The following is a 22,601-nucleotide window of genomic DNA, read 5'->3' as shown; positions in this document are numbered from 1 at the left end:
TCTGTTACTTGTCTCTTCAGTGTCTGTTGTCATACTCCAATGCTTGCAGAACACATACTGACTCTGAATAAGTAAATAAGGAATTATAGCATAATGTGTTCTGTTTCCAGACAAACGGACTGACAGCACAAATTACGATACCATATTCGTCCTGGTTAGATATCAAACAAACAAATGTACAAAACTAATATAAAGGGATTTACAAACCTCCGAAATATTTGAGAATTAGCACTATCCTAAATATTGAATCAAATCAAAGAGTACGTTTTTAGGAAAATATAAAAAAATATTTTGAAAGAAAAAAATGAATCGGGGCTGGAGAGGTAGCTCAGTGGTTAAGTGTGCAAAAGACCTGAGTTCAGCTGAGAGCTTTACAATCACCTTTAACTCCAGCGCCAGGGTATTTGACCCCCTGTTCTGGCCTCTGAGGGCATCTTCACACATGTGCACATACCCACACAGAGACACATATAATTAAAAATAAATCATTCAGAATAACAAAACTAGATGATACATATAAAAGTATCATATAATCGCCTCTAACTTGAATCAAATAGCCAAGTCAATTTTTCTTCATTTTGAAAATCAAATTTAGAACCAAATGAAAATACAAATACATGTCCAGACTTGTGACTGGCAACTAAAGGTTTTTTTTTTTTTAGAAAAAAAGTAGTTAATGTAGATATCAGAAAAAATGGAAGCTCAGAACTAAGCTTCCAACTTAAAAATAAAAAGTGGATTTAAAAAAATATCAAAGTAAACCAAGGGCTGGGAAGAGGAAGCGACAGGCAGACATACATACACACACGTACACACAGAGAGAGACAGAGACACAGAGACAGTGACAGAGAGAATCAGCTAAATTCCAAACAGAATGTTAAGAAAAATCAATGAAACAAAATGCTTTTTAAAAAACCCAGTGCGTAAATAGACAAATAGACAGATGGATAGATGGACAAATGAACAGACAGATAGATCCAAACTGCCCAAGAAACAAACCAAAGAGAAAAAGGGCAGATGTAGGGGCACATTTCTTTAATAACACCCAGAAGGTAGAAGCAGGCAGATCTCCTGTCAAACTGGGCTCCCTGTTCCCACCACCTCTTTAAATGGACTGCTGCAGATGGCCTGGGAATACATGCCACAGCGATCACATGACCTGACCTCCCAGGACTCATGTCCGCTTGTTTCAACTCAACAAAAGAAAACTGGGCCGGGCAGTGAGGGCACACACATTTAATCCCAGCACGTGGGAGGCAGAGGCAGGCAGATCTCTGTAAGTTCGAGGCCAGCTTGGTCTACAAGAGCTAGTTCCAGGACAGGCTCCAAAGCTACAGAGAAACCCTGTCTCAAGATAGATAGACAGACAGACAGACAGACAGACAGACAGACATAGAAAGAAAGAAAATAAAGCTGGACCCTTGGTCCCAATAACGCTATTGGCTCACAGATGCCCCTCATGTTCCTTTACTTCTGTGTGTGGCTCTGTTCTGTGCTGACATGTCTGCTAATCATTGGAGGAATGGTCTCCATCCAAATTTAATGTCAAGTTGCTAAGCATCTCATATACAATAAATAGACATTTCACAATGGGTTTTAGAAGAGTTACATAAATAACATTTATATTTTTAAAAGATTCTCTGATTATAAAATGAATAATAAACTTGAAGAAAACAATACCAATCACAGACATTTGGAAAAGTCCAAGTAAAACAATTGTATTTTGGAGTATGGTAACAGGAACAAAAATAAATGGACATACTTAGCAGGTGTATACACAGGACTTGGTGACACCGAGGAATGCCTGAGAGGCCTCTGCACGGAGAACTCGCCAATGATGGACATTTTAAGAACCCTGCCCGAGGACTTCTCCACGGTCCTCGCATTCCTAAGAGCTCTCTTACCTGTGTGAATTCTTCCCTGTAGAATAAACAATCTGGTTGAAAGTTAAATTCTCTGATGAATGGTAAAGATTTGTCACTGGCTAAAGGGTTTTCCAGAGGAGGATACAGTTTTAAGGTCTCTTTGCAGTATGACATCTTTGGTGACAATTAAGGGATGACCTGGTTCTGAATGCCTTTCCACACCTATCACACACATAGGGCCTCTGACCTGTGTGAAGTCTCTGATGCTGAGCGCGGGACGAGCCATCCCCAAAGGCCTTTCCACATTCGCTACACTTGTAAGGCTTCTCTCCAGTATGAACTCTCTTATGTCTTATAAGGTAGGCAGTATGAGTGAAGGTTTTCCCACAGTCTTTACATTCATAAGGCTTCTCTCCTGTATGGATTTTCTGATGTCTGGCAAGATAGGTACTTCTTTTGAAAAACTTGCCGCACTGCTTACATTCAAAAGGTTTTTCTCCTGTGTGATTTCTCTGATGAGTGGTCAGCTGTGAACTTTCTCGAAAAGCTTTCCCGCACTCCTTACATTCGTAGGGTTTTTCTCCAGTATGAATTCTTGAATGAACAACAAGATGTATACTCTGCCGAAAAGCTTTCCCACACTCCTTACACTTATAAGGTTTCTCTCCAGAATGTACTCTTTGATGGCCAGTGAGTGACATGCTGTGGCTGAAGGCTTTTCCACAAACATCACATTTGTAAGGTTTCTCGCCGGTGTGGATTCTGTGGTGGACAGTCAGGGAAGACCCACTGCGGAAGGCCTTCCCACACACGGTACATTTGTAAGGTTTCTCTCCAGTGTGAATTCTCCTGTGCAGAGTCAGTCCGACGTGAACACTGAAGACTTTCCCGCAATCAGTGCAGTCAAACGGCTTCTCTCCAGTGTGATAATGCCTGAAGTGACGAGTAAGGGACATGCTGTACCTGAAGGCTTGGCCGCACTCAACACACTGGAAGGGCCGCTTGTCGTTGTGACACCTCTGATGTTGAGCAAAGGTAGAACTATCCCTGAAGGCCTTCCCACATTCCTTACACTTGTAGGGCTTCTCCCCGGTGTGGATCCTCTGATGCTGAGCCAGGTGTGCAGGCTGCCTGAAGGATTTTGTACACTCCTTACACTTATACGGTTTTTCTCCGGTGTGAATTCTCTGATGCACAATGAGGTATGAATTCTGGCTGAAGGCTTTCTTACACTCCTGGCACTCAAAGAGTTTCTCGTGCGTGTGTGTTGTGTGATGCTGGGCCAGGTGGTGGCTCTGCTTGAAGGCTTTCCCACACACTGTGCACCTATATGGTTTTTCACCCGTGTGAATTCTCTGATGAACAGTGACGGATGAGCTATGGGTGAAGGTTTTCTCACAGTCGTTACATTTAAAAATGTTCTTCCCTGCCCAGATTTTCTTGTATTTTCGTACCTTGGGATTGTTGGAGAGGCTTTTCTTATTTGACTTGTGACTATACATATTCTCTTCGACATTGTCCAGATGGAGAGATTTTGAAGGGTTGGAGTATTTGTAGCTTATTCCTTTAGTGTGAGTTTCTTCATGCGTGACTGTTTCTTTCACGTTAAATAATATTTCTTGATTCGTCATTCGTCTATTGAAAAGGTCTTTACATTTCCACTTTTCTCCAGAAGAGGGACACTCAAGACCAAAACTTGAAATTTTCTCCATTGATACATTATCAAACACAAACTGCTTGAGAGATAATTTTTGTGTCTTGTATACAGAGTCTCCATCTGAAAAAAAAATGTGTTCTCTATCATGTGCTATTAGCAAAAGAAATATCTAAAGTGAAGTAATTCAAAACTATTCAGTAAATTCCATATAATCATAGATGTGCAAGCTGTCCCTAAGGATAAGAGTTTTGTCATAATTAATCTTGACTATCAACTCTACTGGATGAAAACTGCACAGGAGACTAGTAAAGCACACCCCTGGGTATATATGTGAGGTTCTTTCCAAAGCTGATCACTAGGGAGGGAATGCCTTCCCTGCAGCTAAGTGTCGCTAGCCAAAACACTGGAAGACTGTAATAAAAAAAAAAAACTCAGGAGGAAATTCATAGCATGGGCACGCTTCTATTTGCTTTCTGGCTGCCATAGTGACCAGCTTTCCTCCACCAGGCCCTTCCTCCATGCTTCTGCACTCCCACCAGTCCCAAAGCCATGGAGCCAGCTGATCATAGATAGAAACCATGGCCCAAACCAAATCCTTCCTCTCTTAAGCTGATTACAGCAGGTACTTTGTCAGAGTAATAGAAACAAATCTGGCAGCAGGGAAGAGATAGAAAAGAACGACAAAACAGGAAATGACCAGGAAAACTAAGTATGAGGTGAGGAACTAGGAGAGGCAGTCTGCAATGATGATGGTACCCGGGCCAGACAATGTTTCCTACCTTTAAAAATATTTCTTGACTTATTCAGTATCTATGGATGTTTGTCTGCATGTGTGCCTGTGCACCATGTGCATGCTGATGCCTGCAGAGGTCAGAAGAGGACGTCAGATCCCCTGGAACCAGAGTTACAGACAGTTGAGCTGCCATGTGGGTGCTGGAAATGGAACTCAGGTCTTAACCACTGCACCATCGTTCCAGCCCCATGTCTCCTACTTTTAACTGATTAGTATATGTAGTTAATTTTGTATAACTACCAATATAGTTAATTACCATTGCTTCTCAGAACTCTCTAGAGATTTCCAGAAACCACACACTATGTTTTATGACTTCCCCCTAGGATTTAAAGGTAACTGCATGATCATAATCTCATAATCAGAAAATAGTGCTCCTTTATATGCTTGTGTTTCAGTGTACCAAACTCTTTATATCTCATATAACTCAGTAAGGAATTTCTTCATTTGTTTTACTTTCAACAACTTAGCAGAAGTGTGACTTTTTAGGCCAGTTAATATAGGGCTTTGTTAATATAGGTGATGGTTAGGGAAAGGTGTCTCAGTGAGGGACTGTCAGATAAGATCGGCTTGTGAGCATGTTGGGTGATTATCTTGCTTGTCTGAACTGATGTGGAGATCCAAGCTGACCGGATATGAGTAGAGAAAGCTGGCTGAGTAACAGGCATGCATTGTTCACTCTCTCTGCTGTGACGGGCTGTTCATGATCGTGCCACTGTGAATTCCCACACGGATGGGCTACAGTGTGGACTCGCACGCTAAAACAAACGCTGTCCCTAGGGCCTGCTCTGTCAGGGAGCTTCATCACAGCACCGGAAAGGAACTAGGACAGTCTCCTTTGTACAAAACAACTTACTACAGAGACAAGAGGGAAAGAGAAGGAAAACCAGTTTGCAGCCAGAACCCTAAGGCTTGGGAAGGATTTCTGGGAAGCCCAGTGAGGAGGGAAGGACTTCTGAAGATGGCCGAGCCATTGCCTGGACAGGTTTTCCATCTGCATCACACATTCTCACCTTGCAATGTACTTTTTGTCCCCTCCCTCTCCGCCTCCCAAGGCTCCTTCCCATGCTCCAGCAATGAGATCAGTTGTGGCTTGGAAATGCAAGCTCCTGCATTAAAAACAAGAGACATAAAAATAGCCATGTTTTGAGTTGTCCTGGCACATACGTCAGTTCCTTAGGTCTGACGGAACTATGAAATAAAAGGATGAAACACATTTGAAGGGCAAACTACATAAAACTCTGGAATAGTTGAGTGGCAACTGTCAACAGTCAACCCTACAGATATTAAACTAGTTCTTATGGTGGTGGGGACAGGACCATCGCAGTAATAAATGAGATACTTTTTAAACAGCCTGCCAGGGGATGGGGTATAAGATGGCTCAGTGCTTGGGCTACATGCTGCTCCTGGAGAGGAACAGGGAGCTCAGCTCCCACACAGGGAGCTCAGCGCTACTTACAACCCCAGCTCCAGGAGCGGAGCGCTCACAGCCTCTCCTGTCGGCAACCACACTCACATGTCCACACCCTCACGCATGCATGTATGTATTTTAAATACAAATGAAATCTCTTTTAAAATTAAAATAAATGAAAATTTTAAACATTTTTTAATTTTTATGTGCATTGGTGTTTTGCCTACATGTATGTCTGTATGAGGGTGCTGGATCCCCTGAAACTGCAGTTACAGACAGTCATAAGCTGCCATGTGAGTGTTGGGAATTGAATGCAAGTCCTCTGGAAGAGTAGCCAGTGCTCTTAACCTCTGAGCCATCTCTCCAGCCCCTTAATAAAAATTTAAAGGCCTGCTAGAGACAGACTGGGGTTTGAGTCAAGTGAATTACCTGTTGCCAGGCAATGGTAGAGCACACCTTTAATCCTGGCACTCAGGAAGCAGAGGCAGGAGGATCTCTGTGAGTTCAACACCAGCCTGGTCTACAGAGTGAGTTCCAGGACAGCCAAGGCTCTTCCAAAGGTCCTGAATTCAATTCCCAGCAACCACATGGTGGCTCACAACCATCTGTAAAGAGGTCTGGCGCCCTCTTCTGGCCTTCAGGCATACAGACAGAATATTGTATACATAATAAATAAATATAAAAAAAAGGAAATTAAAAAAAAAAAGAACTACCTGTCTAAAACAGAGCCTAGCATAGTGACTCTATCTCAGAACAAACATTTTCAGAGGACAGCGACAGAATCCTGAGCCTCTGCAGATTCCATTTGTACTATCCATGATAAACCCCAGAATCACTGGAATATGAGAATGAGAAATGTTAACCATGGCCAGAAAAGCAAAATGTAGCCAATCTGCAGTGTCACATTTTAAAACTCTGTGCAATCTACTCCACTCAAGGATGCAAAATAATAAACACACAGCTGTGGCTGCCTACAGCAGACACTGTCCTTTGTACCGAGCTTTGTTTCAGCCACCAAGCAGCTCCCAAATCACGACAGGGAAACTTATTAGTTATGAATGCTCAGTCTTATCTTAGCTCTGATGCTAATCTGTTTCTATCTACGCTTTGCCTCGGTCTTTTTACCTTCCGTTCCTGCTATATTACTTTCACTGCTTCTCCTGTCTGTCCAGTGGATGCCTGGCTTCTAGCACTGGGCGTGTCCTCTCCTTCTCCCTCTTTCTCTTCTCCTTCTTCCTCTCTCTTCTGCCTAGATCTCTCCTCATACTTATTCCCTCTGTCCACAGCCCCATCTATCCATTTCCCTCTAGCTATTGGCTGTTCAGCTTTTTATTACACCAATCGGGTTCCTTAGGCAGGCAAGTTGAAACAAATGCAACACATTAAACAAATACAGCATAAACAAATGTAACACACTTTCACATAGTTAAAGTCGTATTCTGCAACACAAACAGATGCAACACATCTTTACATAGTTAAATATTCCACAATAGTGCTTTGGTGATGTGGCTGCTGCTGACCACGCCTTGCTTGATGACCCCAAACCTATTCACATATGGTCAGCACTAACTGTACTCTGGGGTAATTGATTAATAGTAATAATAAAAAAGAAATAGAATATGAAGTAAGAAGGGAGCCAGGCTGGTATATCTCAGTAGGAGTTAGAGAAGGTGTTTAGGAATTAATAAGGATAAAATTATACACTGTATACATATAAAAGTTTCAAAGAATGAAAATAGTTTTATAAAAATAAAAAACTAAGACAAACAGGCTGAGACGATGGCTCAGTGGGTAAGGCACTTGCCGTGCAGGCACAAGGATCTGAATCTGAATTCCCAGGACCCATGGAGAGCTAATACAGTAGCACATGCGCAATTCCCTCATTCCTACATCAAGATGCAGGAGCTAACACAGTAGTACATGCTTAATCCCCACTTTCCCACAGCAGGATGTGAGGTGGAGGCAGGAGGATGCCCAGAAGCTGCTGACAAGCCTGTCATGGCTGCAGATGAACACCAAAAGCTGGAAGGTGATGAATGACATCTGAAAGTTGTCCTCCGACCTTCACACACACCATGGCTTGTCCTCCGACCTTCACACACACCGTGGCATGCACACATTGCACTCGCGCACGTGCACATACACATATGCACACATACATCACACAAACACACACCCCAAAACTATTTTTAAAATTGATAAAAAGGGGGTGTGAAGGTGCACACTTTTAATCCCAACACTTGGGAGGCAGATTTCTGTTTGAGGCCAGCCTAGTCTACATAGTGAATTCCAGGCCAGTGAGACCCAGTCTCAAAAAAGAAAAAAAGGAAAGAAAAAGAACTCTCAGTAGATAAATAGAAACTACAATAGAACCAGATGGAATCTAAACAATGGCTCAGTGGTTAAGAGCATAAACTGTTCTCCTAAAGGCCCTAGTTCAGTTCCCAGCACCATGTGGAACCAGGCCACATTCTTCTCCATCCCTGTCACCACCTACTGGTGAGAACAGCAGAACTATAACAGAAAGGTGACATAAAGCAGAGGTATCTGTTACAGTTCCCACCAAATCTGGGTTTCTAATTACCTAAAAATATAACCACAAGTATCTGATAATACGTCAAATTCACAGACTGCGTCTGAAACTCTCATGTACCCCAACACAATAACAGCATTAGTTACAGAAATGTGAAAGGCGCTTTAAGCAGGCTCTGGATGTTTCCCGATTATCTGCAGGGAGGGCGCTTACCCACTGAGACCAAGTTCCAGTAGTTCTCCAGCACCACAGTCCTGTACAGACTCCTCTGAGCAGGACTCAGCCGCTCCCATTCCTCCTGGGAGAAGTCTACAGCCACGTCTGTGAAGGTCACTGAGTCCTGAAACGGCACAAATGCATTTACAAAGTTTTGTAACATTTTTTATTCTGTTTTGGGGTAGAGATAGTTACTAAATGAAAGAAGACACAAATGACTACATCTTGTATCATTCCGCTTATATGAAATGCCCGGGAAATCCGAATATGTAGATAGGAAACAGCGGCGGTTGGCTGGGATTGGGAGGAGGTCAGAGACTAATTGTAGGTGAGCTGCTTGAGAAGGGAAGATGCTTGTGTCCAGGGGCTCAAGGCCAGCTTGGGCCACAAAATGGGCCACCTCTTCTCATCTCAAAACAGAAAGAAAAAAAGAAAAGAATAACATGACTCATGATGGGTGAGAGGATATTTAAAAACAAAATAAAACAAAACAAAAAACTTTTCTACTGCACTCTCAAAACTTCCATGATCTCTGATGATCAAAACATTTAGAAATCCGCCTACCTGCAACCCAGCTCTGCTGTGGGCAGCAGGTGACAGTCCTCTATTCTAGTCCAGTCATCACACACTCTCCCTGGACAGTGCCAGATGCCACAGACTGAAGGCTGGATGCCACAGATTTCCTCAAATTCAGATTCCAATTGCAAACTCCATGTTATTATTTCAGGGACAGAGAGGGACAGAAATCCATGTAGAGGGACCGTGCATGTCCATCTAACCTGGAATCCAATTCAATAGTACTGAGATACCTGTTTCATGTAAAAGAAGACAAGCCTTCTGACAAGAGCCGAAACCAGTTAAAAATGTACATGCAAGGCATGGTGGTCCACACTTATAATTCTTCTTCTCAGGAGCATGAGGCAGGAGGATTGCCAATCTGGGATCCATAGTTATATTCTGTCTCCCATCCAAGAACTAACTGGGCACAACCCTCCTTAACTTTCAAGAACCAGTGATAACAGGCACATTCAAGGTGCCTGCCATGAACTAGTAAGATTCGATATCATAAAGAAGTGTATATAAGGCAGGGAGAGAAAGAATTTCAGAGTGGGCTCTAGGCCTTATCACATCTATTCTTCGCCTACTAGGCTGCTAAAGTTAAGAATGACGTCCTGTAGGAGAAGGGGTGAGCAGGTCCAGGGACAGACTATTAACAGAATTTCCAAAGTAGCGACACTTAGTTCTCATGGAGAACAGACATAAACTAACCTGTAACATGGCTTTCATTAGTTCAACGGTCATTTCTTGCCTTCTCCTCCCTTGGAGAACAACTGTGTCCTGGGAAGTCCAGCCTAGAGAAAGAGGTAGGGAAAGTCAAGGTCTTCATGGTTCTCCCAGCATCACCGATGCAAGCTGCTCCTTCCCTTTCTTCCCTCCCAGCTTTAACTGGTCCAAATCTACGAAGCTGGCTGAGAGCAGGTAGGATGCTTGAACTTCATCACCTGCAACACCAAACTGGGAGTCAGATCTGAGTCTTGCTCAGCCATTATCAAAGAAGCTAACACAAAGACCCCTAACTGGGCAATGTACAGTGAGTGAGAGACCCTGGAACACTCAGTACTAAATGGGATTCTTCTGAGGGATCAGGGAACTATGCGTAAGAGGAGGTGGAAGATGGGAAGAGCCAGTGGGGATGGAGGACACAAGGAAACAATGTCTTCTAGACACAACCACACCGACGTTCATATCAACTCATGGAGACCTTGGCAGCATACACAGAGCCTGCACCGGTCCAAGCCAGATGGGGTCCCAAGCACTAAGAGGGCAAGTGGACATGAGCCCTCATCCTGAACCCAGAGGCTATCTCCAGTTGTCAACTGCTTGCAAAGGAAAAATTAGTTTTTCTCCCAAATGAAGTTTCACTGGGTATACACACTACACTCAAGGGCAGGCTTGAGGCCCAAGAGTAAATGGCCAACACAAAATGAACTAAATGGTATTTTTGGAAGTTTATTTTCCTCTTTCGTTTTGTTGTCTGGGCTTTTTTTTTTTTAACCTGGCTGGTCTGTTGCTTACATATTTATTTGGGTTTCTGATCTTGTGCTTCTGTGGGTTTTGTTTGTGTATCTCTGTGTATATGTGTTTCTCATACCTTTATTTTCTGTCTATTTCTGATTTATTTGTTTTATTATTTTCCTGCTTTCTAAAGAGAGAGAAAAAGAAGGCATGGAGTTGGATGGGTGGGGAGGATCTAAGAGAAGATGATGGAGGGAAAACCATGAACAGAATATAGTGTATGGGAAAATATTTCTAATAAATGAATAATAAAATTACCTAGGAGACATAATGCTGGGCATATCTGAGGGTGTTTCCAGTGCGGCTTAAATAAAGAAGCAGAATCACCCTGTGGTGATTCTCATGTACTGAGACCTCAGGTTTATTTTTTAAAAGGACAATGAGGAAAGAAAGTTAGATGTTGGTTCATGGCTCTCTGCTTCTATCCTTCAAAGGCAGTGTGACCAGTCTCCTCAAGCTTTGCCACCATGACTTCTGTGCCATGGTGGACTGTATTCAAGCTGTGAGTCTTCTATTTTGTCAGGGGTTTTGATCCGAGCAATAAGAAAAGTATCTGACATATTAGGCAGTGGTCACTACTGGAGTATAGCAAATCACTCTTTCCTATACACTGAAGTCTCCTAAACGTTTATCCCCAAACCCTCTAGTGAAATATCCCTTTACAGCTCATAAAGAACCCCATTCCAAAGCCACCAGAGACAAGAGTTACTGTCTTCCTTCAGCCAGGACCTTCACTTTCTCCTCACTGTGGAACAATATATGTGTGAATATATGCCACTGTGGTTGGCTTAATAAAGAAGCTTGTTGTGGGAGCTGCGGGCCTGCTTTTCGCCACTCAGCTCCCGCCACCTGGCTAGCTTATGCCCCGAAATAACAACAAAGAAACTGTACTCTTTTAAACACTGCTTGGCCCATTATATCTAGCCTCTTCTCGGCTAACTCTCGCACCTGGACTAGCCCATTTCTAATAATGTGTGTAGCACCCCAGGGTGCGCTTACCGGGAAGATTCTAGCCTATGTCCATCCTGGGTCGGAGCTTCATCGCGTGTGCCCAGGAGAGGGGAGCATGGCGTCTGCTCCAGAGAGCAGAGCTGTCGAGTCTGAGCTCACTTCCTCTTCCTCCCAGCATTCTGTTCTGTTTACTCCACCCACCTATGTTTTAACCTATGAGGGCCAAGCAGTTTCTTTATTACTTAACCAATGAAATCAACAGATTGATATATGACACACAGAATAGGGTTAGAGAAAATTAAAATGCAAAAGGCACAAATTAGGAGAGACCAGTTAAAGATTCTTAATGACTTCCAAAGATTGTTAGGAGACATTTCCAGTCTACTACCAGCTGTTGGGATAACACCTGATCTAATAGTTCATTTAAACAAAACCTTAGATGGTGATAAAGATTTGAATAGTCCAAGAAAACTGACAGCTGAAGCAGAAAAGGAACTGACAATGATTGAGGAAAAATTACAGGAGGCACATGTGGATAGGGTGAACACAAATCTTAGCTGCATCCTAGTCATATTGCCTTCCAGAATTTCTCCTAAAGGGATTTTAATGCAGAGGGAAGATATTATTTTAGAGTGGATATTTATACCTAATAAACCAAGTAAAAAATTAAAAACTTATGTGGAAAAAGTCTCTGAATTAATTATAAAAGGTAAGCTGAGACTTCGTCAACTAGCAGGTATAGACCCAGCAGAAATTATAGTGCTTTTTACTACTGAAGAAATAAAAAAGTTATGGGAAGACAATGAACCGTGGCAAAGAGCTTGTGCTAATTTTTTGGGAGAAATTAATAGCAACTATCCCAAAAGTGGTAAACTTAACCTCATAAAAAGAACTTCTTGGATTCTTCCTAGAATTGTATGTGATGCTCCAATAACTGGAGCCCATACATTCTATATTGATGCAAATAAATCAGGGAAAGCAAGTTACAAGTCAGATGAACTGAGTAAGGTGGAACAAAGCCCTTATAATTCTGTCCAGAAGGCAGAATTATATGCCATTCTTATGGTGCTAAGGGATTTTAAAGAACCTCTTAATATAGTTACAGATTCACAATATGCAGAAAGAGTTATCTTGCATATTGAAACCGCTTAATTTATACCAGATGGCACAGAGTTTATCCAGGTACAAGACATAATCAGGAACAGGCTTTGTCCGATGTACATAACACACATCTGGTCCCATACAGGTCTGCCTGGTCCTCTAGCCCAAGGCAACACTCAGATTGATCAATTATTGATTGGAAGTGTGTTGCAGGCCTCAGAATTTCATAAGAAGCATCATGTCAATAGTAAAGGCCTAAAGAAAGAATTTTCCATTACTTGGCAACAAGCTAAGGACATTATAAAGAGATGTCCTACTTGTTCTTTCTATAATCAAACACCGTTGCCTGCAGGGAGTAACCCAAAGGGTACTAAGAGAAATGAAATCTGGCAGATGGATGTGTTCCACTTTATGGAATTTGGTAAATTAAAATATGTACACCACACCATAGACATGTATTCAGGTTTTCAATGGGCTACTGTCCTGAGCTCAGAAAAGGCTGATTCAGTAATCACACATTTATTGGAAGTTATGGCCATCATGGGTATACCTGCACAAATAAAGACAGATAATGGTCCAGCATATGTATCTAAGAAAATGAAACACTTTTTTGATTATTATAATATAAACACATTACAGGTATACCAAATAATCCTACAGATCAGGCAGTTATAGAAAGATCAAATCGTACTATAAAGGATATGCTGAACAAACAGAAAAAGACCGAAAATACCCCCAGAAATAGATTACATAATGCTTTATTAACCTTGAATTTTCTTAACGCTAATGAGAAAGGAACGACAGCAGCAGAAAGACATTGGATAATGGAAAAGTCTGCTGAACTAAATCAACCAGTTTATTTCAAAGATGTGCTGACCTCTCAATGGAAGCCAGGAGATGTGCTACGTTGGGGAAGGGGTTTTGCTCTTGTTTCCACAGGAGAAGAAAAATTGTGGATACCATCAAAATTAATAAAGTTTCGATTTGAAGAGGAGAAACCTCTTGGAAAGGAGAAATGACAACTCATCCACAATGATGATATTCATACAGGTGGTAAGAAAAACATATAGAATGGGGGCAGGGTTCTGTTCTTATCTCCACAGGAAAACACTCATCTTTGAAAAATTCAAGGGACCTTGGATGTTTGGATACTGACAAATGGAAAAATACCTGCCCAATAGGAAATATCAAGAAAACTGAATAGGTTGTGTAAGTAAAATATATTAAACCATATTTCTAAATTTATAGAGCTGGTTTTGAAGTTGGACTCTGGCTCAGTCCCTCTCCAATTCCAAGCCTGTTAGTAAGAGAAAAACCCAGAGTTTCTGGAGTTTCTGTCTCATGTCAAGAGCCATGATATGGGACAGAAAGAAATATGAGTTTAGAAAACATCTTTGCTTTTCTTCATATCTATCATACTTTTCATTGAATATATATATATATATATATATATATATATATGTCTATATGATTAATGTTTAAGTTTTTCACAATGAGTTTTTCCTGAAGTGACATTTGAAGTTTCCAGGGGCCCCATAACAACAACTCCACCTGGTTGATATGACGTCATGATACTGATAGCGCTACTACAAGACCTGCTTTGGGTACCAGCTGCACAAGACAGTTCCAACTTGGTTAGCTGAAATGGTGCACATCTTATACAACATTTTGGCCAGACCTGCACAAAATACTCAGAGACTATTTGCAATTTTAAAAGACATTGATCTTGAAATTTAACCATCATTTTATTTTCACAGGATCCCCCAGAAAGAATGTTGCCCCCATGACAGCTGGAAGTAATTCTAGAGGACGACATCCCCTCTCCCAGTAAAGTTTGCCTTGGGTTTAGAGACATCATTTAGGGGTTGATTATAATTAGTATACGGTTGAGGGTTGGGGGAGGAATTTTATAAGCTCAGGGATCATTTTGAAAAAAAAAAGAGGGATGATGGGATAATAGATTTGTAATTGTGAGTTACTGTTTTTAGACAAATATATTTGTATCGATTCTTGTATATATAATACAAAGTTAAATTATATTGACTATTGTATGCATGCATGTTTCTACCTCTGTTTAAAACATTTTTTATGTACTGACATATATTGTATTGATATATATATATAGTATATATTTACCATATTGCAGTGTACATTTCTACCTCTGATTAAGATACTTATATAATGTTTGTGTATTGATATATATTTACCATATTGCAATGTATATTTGTACAGTGTTTATATTTGGAGGTCATTATCCTCATTTGTTACACAGTTGTTTATTGTCTTAGTCTTTAAGTTAGATAGATATTGAGAATTATATAGATTAATAGTCATCTAAATTTGTCATTTATAATTAGACTAATCAGGTTCTTTAGATATATAGAGATTATACTCAGTATAGATAGATAATCTTCAACCTCTTCAAAGAGCTGTAGAAAATGGCCTTTAATCTAACTCAGAGTTTCGTGATAGTGAGACACAATTGCTCCTGGCAGCACCAATCTATTCCCAAGAGAATGTTGAGCACCAAAGACACTCCACCTGGAGCCTTTCTTTTTGGCAGAACTGGCCTTGGGGCAAAGAAATACCCATACCTCAACCACTGACAGAGATACAGAGCGTGCATCAATGGATAAAACAGGACTGTCATATCCTGCCAAGACAGGGTAAGATAGTTTTGAAAAGTTGCCTGCCTTTGAAAATGGTATGTCAGTTATGTTAGGCCTTAGCCAAAGTTGGTTGCTTCAACACTGCAAACGTGACTTTGGGTGATTGCCCAGGTAACTAGTTGTCTCTGTGATTTGTTGCATGTTTTGGAATTTGTTTTACTGAACTTCCTAATTACCCAGGTAACATTATTTCCCTTTTCAGATCTTCGATGGGGTTGAAGACTATATAAATGTAGTTACTTTTCTCTCATGACTTGGCCAAGTTATTTATTATACAAGACCTAAGCTAGTTAGAATAGGATATTTGTACTTATTGTATATAATTTCATAGTAGGTTTAGAACTCTCTTACTTAAACAAAAGGGGGAGGTGTTGCGGGAGGTCCTTCCACTCCTCCAGCCTATAACCGCTGAGATACCAGCCCATTGGGGCATGGTCTCTCTCCCTTTAAAAAAGTGGCTACTTCCCTTCTTGCTCTCTTCGCTTCCTGCTCCGTTTCCGGCGACTAGACTCCTTCCTGATTGCGCAGAGGGCTGTTGTCTGGCACGGTTATCTGTAAGTTTTTTCCCCTTTAAATAAATACCACCTTATTAATCATAATTCCAAACTGGTGTGGCATTGTTTGTGACTTACGCCTTCAGAAGCTCACTGGCCCATAGCTGAATAGGTAGCGGTTAGGAGGAACTGGCAGACAAAAAGCACAAAAAAGAGGAATCTCAGGAGTGTTGAGAAGATGCAGAGGAAGCAGGAGATAAACTTGCTGTACTGAGAAAAGGTACTGAGTCACAAGACAGAGTGTAGATAAGAAATGTAAAAAATATAGATTAATTTAAGTTATAAGAGCTAGGCAAGGGAACCAGTATAGGCCCAAACTAGGCCCTCTGAATGTGGGTGATAGTTGTATGGCTAGGATAGACTGTAGGGCTACTGGCAGTGAGACCAGGATTTATCCATACTGCTTGTTCTGGTTTTTGGAACCCATTCTCTCTGGAGGGATACCTTGCTCAGCCTAGATATGGTGACGAGGGCCTTGGTCCTGCCTGAAAGCAATGTGCTAGACTTTGTTGACTCCCCATGGGAAGCCTTACCCTCTCTGAGAAGTGGATGGGGGCTGGGATGGGAGGTGAGGGAATAGGTGGAAGAGGCAAGAGGAGGGGAGGGAGTGGAAAATGGATTTGGCATGTCAAATGAGAAAAGATAAGTTTTGTAAATAAATAAATAAATAAATAAAGAGCTAGATAGTGACAAACTGAGCTACCGGCTGAGCATTTATAATTAATAATAAGTCTTTGTATGGTTGTTGGAAAACTCACTGGCAGGACAGAAAAGTTCGTCTATACCCCATCCCATTATCCCACAAAATAGCTATTTTTTCATTTTATATGCAAAGGTGGAATTGTTCACTTTGGAAGTTTCTGATCCATAATTTGGCACCATCTGTTTGAAATCCCATTCCGAAAGTCACCAGAGACAAGAGTTACTGTCTTCCTCCAGCCCAAACCCCAGGACCTTCACTTTCTCCTCACTGTGGAACAATGAACTTTAGGGATCAGTCCTGCCACTGTGTGACCCCCACCCTGAGCTCACTCATTTCTCCTCCTTTCCGACCTAGATTAGTGGGCTCCTCTCCCTCCTGACAGCTCAGGCCAGCTTTGGCAGCTTCTGGAATGCTAGGACCCAGGACTCAGCCCAGCAATACACAACAGGCAGTTGCAAACAGCACACAGAAAGAAGCTACTGATGCTGGGGGCTGGAGACAGCTCAGCAGTTAAGAGCACCTACTGCTCTTGAGGACCCGGTTCAGCTCCCTGCACCCAAAGGCAGGTCACAACCATCTGTAACTTCAGTTCCTGAATAGATATATATTCAGGCAAAACACTCAAATGCAAAAAATGAAAACAAATAAATCTTTTAAAGAGAGAGAGAATCTAATGCTAACAAGGCATGGTAGTGCATACCTAAAATCCCAACAATCAGAAGTCTGAGGCAGGATACTTTCCAGGAGTTCAAGACTAGCTGATGAAACCCTGACAAAAAATAAGAAAGAATAAAAGGAAAGGAAAGGAAAGGAAAGGAAAGGAAAGGAAAGGAAAAAATCTCCCAGGGAGATGGCTCAGAGGGTAAAAGTACCTGTGGATCTAGGTTTGATCCCTAGGACTCACTTGTTGGAAGGAGAGAACCAACTCCTGAAAGTTGCCCTCTAACACACACACACACCATACTGTGGTATGCTTCTGCCCCCACAACAAAACTAAAACATTAAAATTTAACTTAAAATGTAATAGTTTTTTTTGTTTTATAAACCTAATTCTATTAATTAATCTTCAAAGTAGTCACTTCATACACACCGGGCCATGATTACAGCATACAAAGCGACATCAGAAGTACCAACACAAGAGCTCACACACTTTCTAATCCCATGGAAGATAATCACAGGCACCCGAGAGAAGGCGCAACGCTGGTAACCACACACATACACATGATCTCAGAGGGGCCTGGGTGCACACACACATCTTCACAGACACCCTATTCTCTCTCATACCCACAAGATCACAGCCTCTTACCTAGATCTTTCCCATGCAGACGCCACAGCTTCAGCCCCTACAAGGCTTCTCAAACACCACACTACGGTTCAGAGAATCTTCCTCATCCAGTTTGCTCTCTCACACACCTGCTCATCCTTCTCTCCCAGTCTCAGCCACCGTGATGTTCTCTGGGCACAGAGGGAGGCCGCTGTAACCCCAGCATTTGGAAGGCAGTGGCAGGGAGATGGTGAGTATGAGGGAGGCTAGGCTGGGATACATAGAGTCCCACTCCTGCCTGGACTACCTAGTGAAACTTTATATATTGCTACGGGAGTATGGATTGCCTTCACTATGGAAAATGGTATATGGTTTCAAAAAAAAACTAAATAGACCTCTGACTGATTTTATGTGTCAACTTGACACAGGCTAGAATCATCAGACAGGAAGGAGACTCTGTTAAGGAAATGCCTCCATGAGCTCTCTCTGTAAGGCATTTTTTCAATTAGTGATCAATGGGCTCTCCCAGCCAATGGTGGGTGGTGCCATCCCTGGACTGGGGATTCTCAGTTTTGTAAGAAAGCAGGCTGAGCAAGCCAGGGGAAGCAAGCCAGTTAAGCAGCACCCTTCCATGGCCTCTGCATCAGCTCCTGCTTCCTGCCCTACTTGAGTTCCTGTTCTGACTTCCTTTGGCAAACAGTGATGTGGAAGTGTAAGCCAAATAGACCCTTTCCTCCTTAACTTGCTTTCATTGCAGCAATATAAACTCTAGGGCAAACAACACACAGTCTTTCACAGCCCAGTTTCTTGCTTACACAACCACACACATTCACAGAAGTGTGTATCATGATCCTTCTATTTAACCTCTCCAAGGAGCCTCATGCATTTGTCATTTTATATATTGGCAGATCTAGTTCTCATTGTGTAAACTTTTTCTAAGGAGACATAAAACAAACAGCTATTTACCCCCAGATAATCCAACTTGTTGAATCCATGAGTTGATTGGGCTTATTTACAGAGCATGGGAAAAGAGTTATTTATAAGAGCATGGGTAACCCCCAAACTACTGCATCACCCCAAAGTCTCACCCTATCATGAATGGCATCTTCATGGGAACTGAATCATGAGTTCCCCTTTTAGTTAATAGTTTACTTCCTATACCCTCTAACATCTCCCAAGAGCATCTGTATACAGATGGGGGGGGGATAGGGTGAGGGTAGCAAAAGAGAGCGCGATGATGCCAGATAAGGATCCTGTGACACTCCCTCCTTCTTCTACCAGAGAATATTAACAGTTCCATCACCAATTCCAGAGACCAAGCTGTCTCTTAGTTCTTCTCAATTCGTCACTATGACTACAGGGTCCTGGTACTCTCTCTCCAACATGTTGTCTTAACTAGTGTTCTACTGTTGTGAAGAGACACTGTAACCATGCCAACTCTTACAAGAGAAAGCATTTAATTGGGGCTTGCTTACAGCTTCAGAGGTTTAGTCCATTACCATCATGGCAGGAACATGGCTGAACATGAGCAGACACAGTGCTGGAGGAGTAGCTGAGAGTTCTACATCCAGAACCACAGGCAGCAGGAAGAGAGAGCTGCTGGGCCTGGCTTGGGCTTTTGAAACCTCAAAGCCCACCCCCAGTGACACACCAACAAGACCACACCTTCTAATCCTTCTTAAGAAGTGCCCTGATGACAGTGCATTCAATCCAACTTCAAAAGTCCCCATAGTCTATCAAGTTCCAATACTGTTGAAAAGTCAAAAGTTCAAAATCTCTTCTGAGACTTAAGGCACCCTCTTAACTGCAACCCCTGTAAAATCAAAATTAAAAAGCAGATCACATACTTCCAACATACAATCAAACAGACTATACATTACCATACCAGAAGGGAGGAAAGGAAGCATAGTGCAGAAATATTGGACTGACGCAAGACCAAAAACCAGCAGGGTGAACTCCCAGCTCTGCACCTCCACGTCTGATGTCCAAGCACTCTTCAGATCTCCAGTTCTGCCAGCTCTGTTAACTGCAGCACACATCTCTCTCTCAGGCTGGTGCCACGCTCTGTCTGCAGCTACTCTTGGCAGCTATCCCATGACTCTAGCTTCTCCAAAATCTTGGGGCTCCAACACAATCCCAGCTACACATTCCCAGCTTCATGCAATGGCCTCTCGGGGTCTCCATAATGGGACACCCTGACACATGCCTGTCCCCAGCAGCTTTCCTTAGCCACGGAGGGAGAGTCCATAACCCTTTCTTCTATCGTTGACTCTAAATCTAGGATGACACGGCCAAAGCAGCCGAGTTCTTCTGCTTTCTGAGGCTAGAACATGGCCCTTCCACTTACTTAAATCTTTATCAGTTTTATGTTTCTGATGGTTTCCTTCACTGCTTAAGCTTTTCTTTAAGTCCTTTTCACAAGTTGAAATCTTAGTTGGGTGGGGCCAGCACTGCCTTATTCCATTTAGCATTAGGCTTTGCTTTGAACTTGATCTCCTTGGGCACTGGAGTTAGATCAAATACACTTCCTGGTGCTCCTTTTCATGACAGACATGCATAAGAGTGGCCACTAAGAACCACACGACACAGTCAATACTAGGCTCCTGGCCAACGTCATTAATCCAAAGGTCTTTGATTTAGCCTCAAGCAGATTTATAGGACAAGGGCAAAAAGCAGCCACATTTTTTGCCAAAATATCACAAGAATGGTCTCTAAGCCACTTGCTAATATTCTTCTCCTCTGAAACCTATGAGTCAGGCCATCATAATCTGCATTGCTTTTATCGCCACTGTCTTCCCTGTGCCTACCAGTATGGTCCATTAAATACCACCTAAAGTGTTCAACCTCTTTCCTAATCCGAAGTACCAAAGGCCACCTTTCACCAACAAGCAGCATGGTCAGGCCTGCCACAGCAATACTCCGCTCCCTGGTACCAACTTCTACTTGATAACAGACTGCTGCTGTACATATCCTACTTTATGACTTCACCCATCTCATGATGGACAGCTCAGGTCGTTCACCATTACAAAAGCCCAACCTGTATCTGCTGTTCCTCTAAATTAGTTGCTATGGCTGCAGGGTCTTGATACACTACTCTCTCCAACACGTCAATGATATAACCATGAAAAGCCCAAAGGAAAAGTCATACAACACTTAAACTCAGGCAAGATTCATACCCTCTATTTTCTCAGACTCAAGTCTCTAACACACACACACACAGGCACACGAACACACACACAAGATTCATACCCTCTATTTTCTCAGACTCGAGTCTCTAACACACACACACAGGCACACGCACACACACACAAGATCCATACCCTCTATTTTCTCAGACTCAAGTCTCTAACACACACACACAGGCACACGCACACACACACACACTTTGATGATACAGAGAATACACAAATTCAGTCTCTTCTTTGCAACACAAACACTTCTGAAGTTTCCCCAAACACATCCAGCAAACAGTTCTGCAGAAGACACAAGCTGGGTATCTCTTCATCTAATTCAGCTCTGGGACTATCAGATAAGCCAGACTCCACAGGTTGAAGACTCAGTCCCAGTGACTGCTTCTGAATCCTGATGCTAGGTGCAAGTTCCAAGTCGTCTCACCTGTGCTGCTGAAGGACTGGCTATAAATCAAAGTTTTCTATGAGTTCCTCACAGTTCAATCAATTTGCCTGAGTGGCTCCCAGAACTCGATAAAACCCCTGTTAACAAGATCATTATAAAGAATATGTTTAAAGATATATGAAGAGCTGGAGAGATGGCCCAGTGGGTAAAGTTCACATTCCAGCCCGAGGACCAGAATTCGGTTCCCAGAACTCACATAAAAAGTTAAGGGAGGGGAGGAAAAAGTAAAGGGGAGAATCAGCTCCACAAAGTTGTCGCACATGCCTGAAATCACAGCACTTTGGAGGATGAGGCAGGAAGATCAGGGGTTCAAAGTCATCCTCTACTTACACACTGAGTTTGAGAACTGCCAGGGGTACACAATACTCTATCTCAAAACAACAACAACGACAACATTGTCCTTTGGTGATCAATTTACCCTTCAGCCCCTCTCCTCTCCCAGTTGGGGTTTGGGACTGAAATTCTTTATCTTCTAATCTTTTTTGGCGTCTGCGATGATCAGCCCTGACCCTGAAGCTACCTTGAATCTGCCATCCATCCACCACGAACGCTCATCAGGATATTCGGTACTTTGGACATTCCAAGCATTAAGTGCTGTAACGTAGACCACGGAAGATAGACGACCTACCCTACGATTCACGATCACCTCACATCCGCACCATTTATTTCTCAAACCCTGTCTTCCTCTCCCACACACTCACACGAACGTACAGTCACCCTGAAAACTCACAGCCCAGTTCGTTTCACACACTTCGGCCTGGCACACCCAAGCACGCACTTAGATCCGAACCCTCAGCCGTCTGTGCCCTCGCGCCCCCGGATTCCACGTATCCGCCAAGCCTACCTCCAGAGACGCTGACCTCTAGGAAACGCGGAGACTACGAGGCTCTCCCCAGCCCCAGCTTTCGGGCTCCCACTCCCCCATCGGTCGCCTTACCCAAAGGCTGTCAACCTAGGGACGCTGGGAGGCAACGGACAAGCTAGGCGCAGGCGCAGTCTCTTCTAGCCGCAGCAGAGGGGCAGAGCCCGAGAAAGGCGGGGCTTGGCGTAAGGGGCGCGTTCCCAGAGAAGACTGAGATGAGAGGCGGGTCCTACGGAGAAGAGCGGGTTCTTAGAGCGCGGTGAGGGCGGGGCTAGTTGGAGGTGAGGGCGGGGCTTAGTCAGTTGGGCGGGCT

At 42.8% G+C, this 22,601-nt stretch overlaps 1 protein-coding gene across 1 annotated transcript; it reads right to left on the bottom strand.

Annotated features, from left to right (window-relative positions):
• Window positions 1–1,635: 1,635 nt before the first annotated feature.
• Window positions 1,636–22,398, bottom strand: LOC121449348 (zinc finger protein 471-like). Its single transcript, XM_041653692.1, has 5 exons — window positions 22,271–22,398; window positions 9,742–9,824; window positions 8,470–8,596; window positions 5,326–5,421; window positions 1,636–3,642 (listed from the first exon to the last, which is right to left on the bottom strand). Exons 2-5 carry the CDS (start codon window positions 9,772–9,774, stop codon window positions 2,015–2,017), a joined length of 1,884 nt encoding a protein of 627 aa, XP_041509626.1. The 5' UTR covers window positions 9,775–9,824; window positions 22,271–22,398; the 3' UTR covers window positions 1,636–2,014.
• Window positions 22,399–22,601: the final 203 nt, after the last annotated feature.

This window comes from Microtus oregoni, unplaced genomic scaffold (genome assembly GCF_018167655.1).
Source record: "Microtus oregoni isolate MIOR12 unplaced genomic scaffold, Mior012 000006F_ref0000085, whole genome shotgun sequence".
Taxonomy (NCBI): Eukaryota; Metazoa; Chordata; class Mammalia; order Rodentia; family Cricetidae; genus Microtus; species Microtus oregoni.
This window is presented reverse-complemented; position numbering and strand designations above follow the sequence as displayed.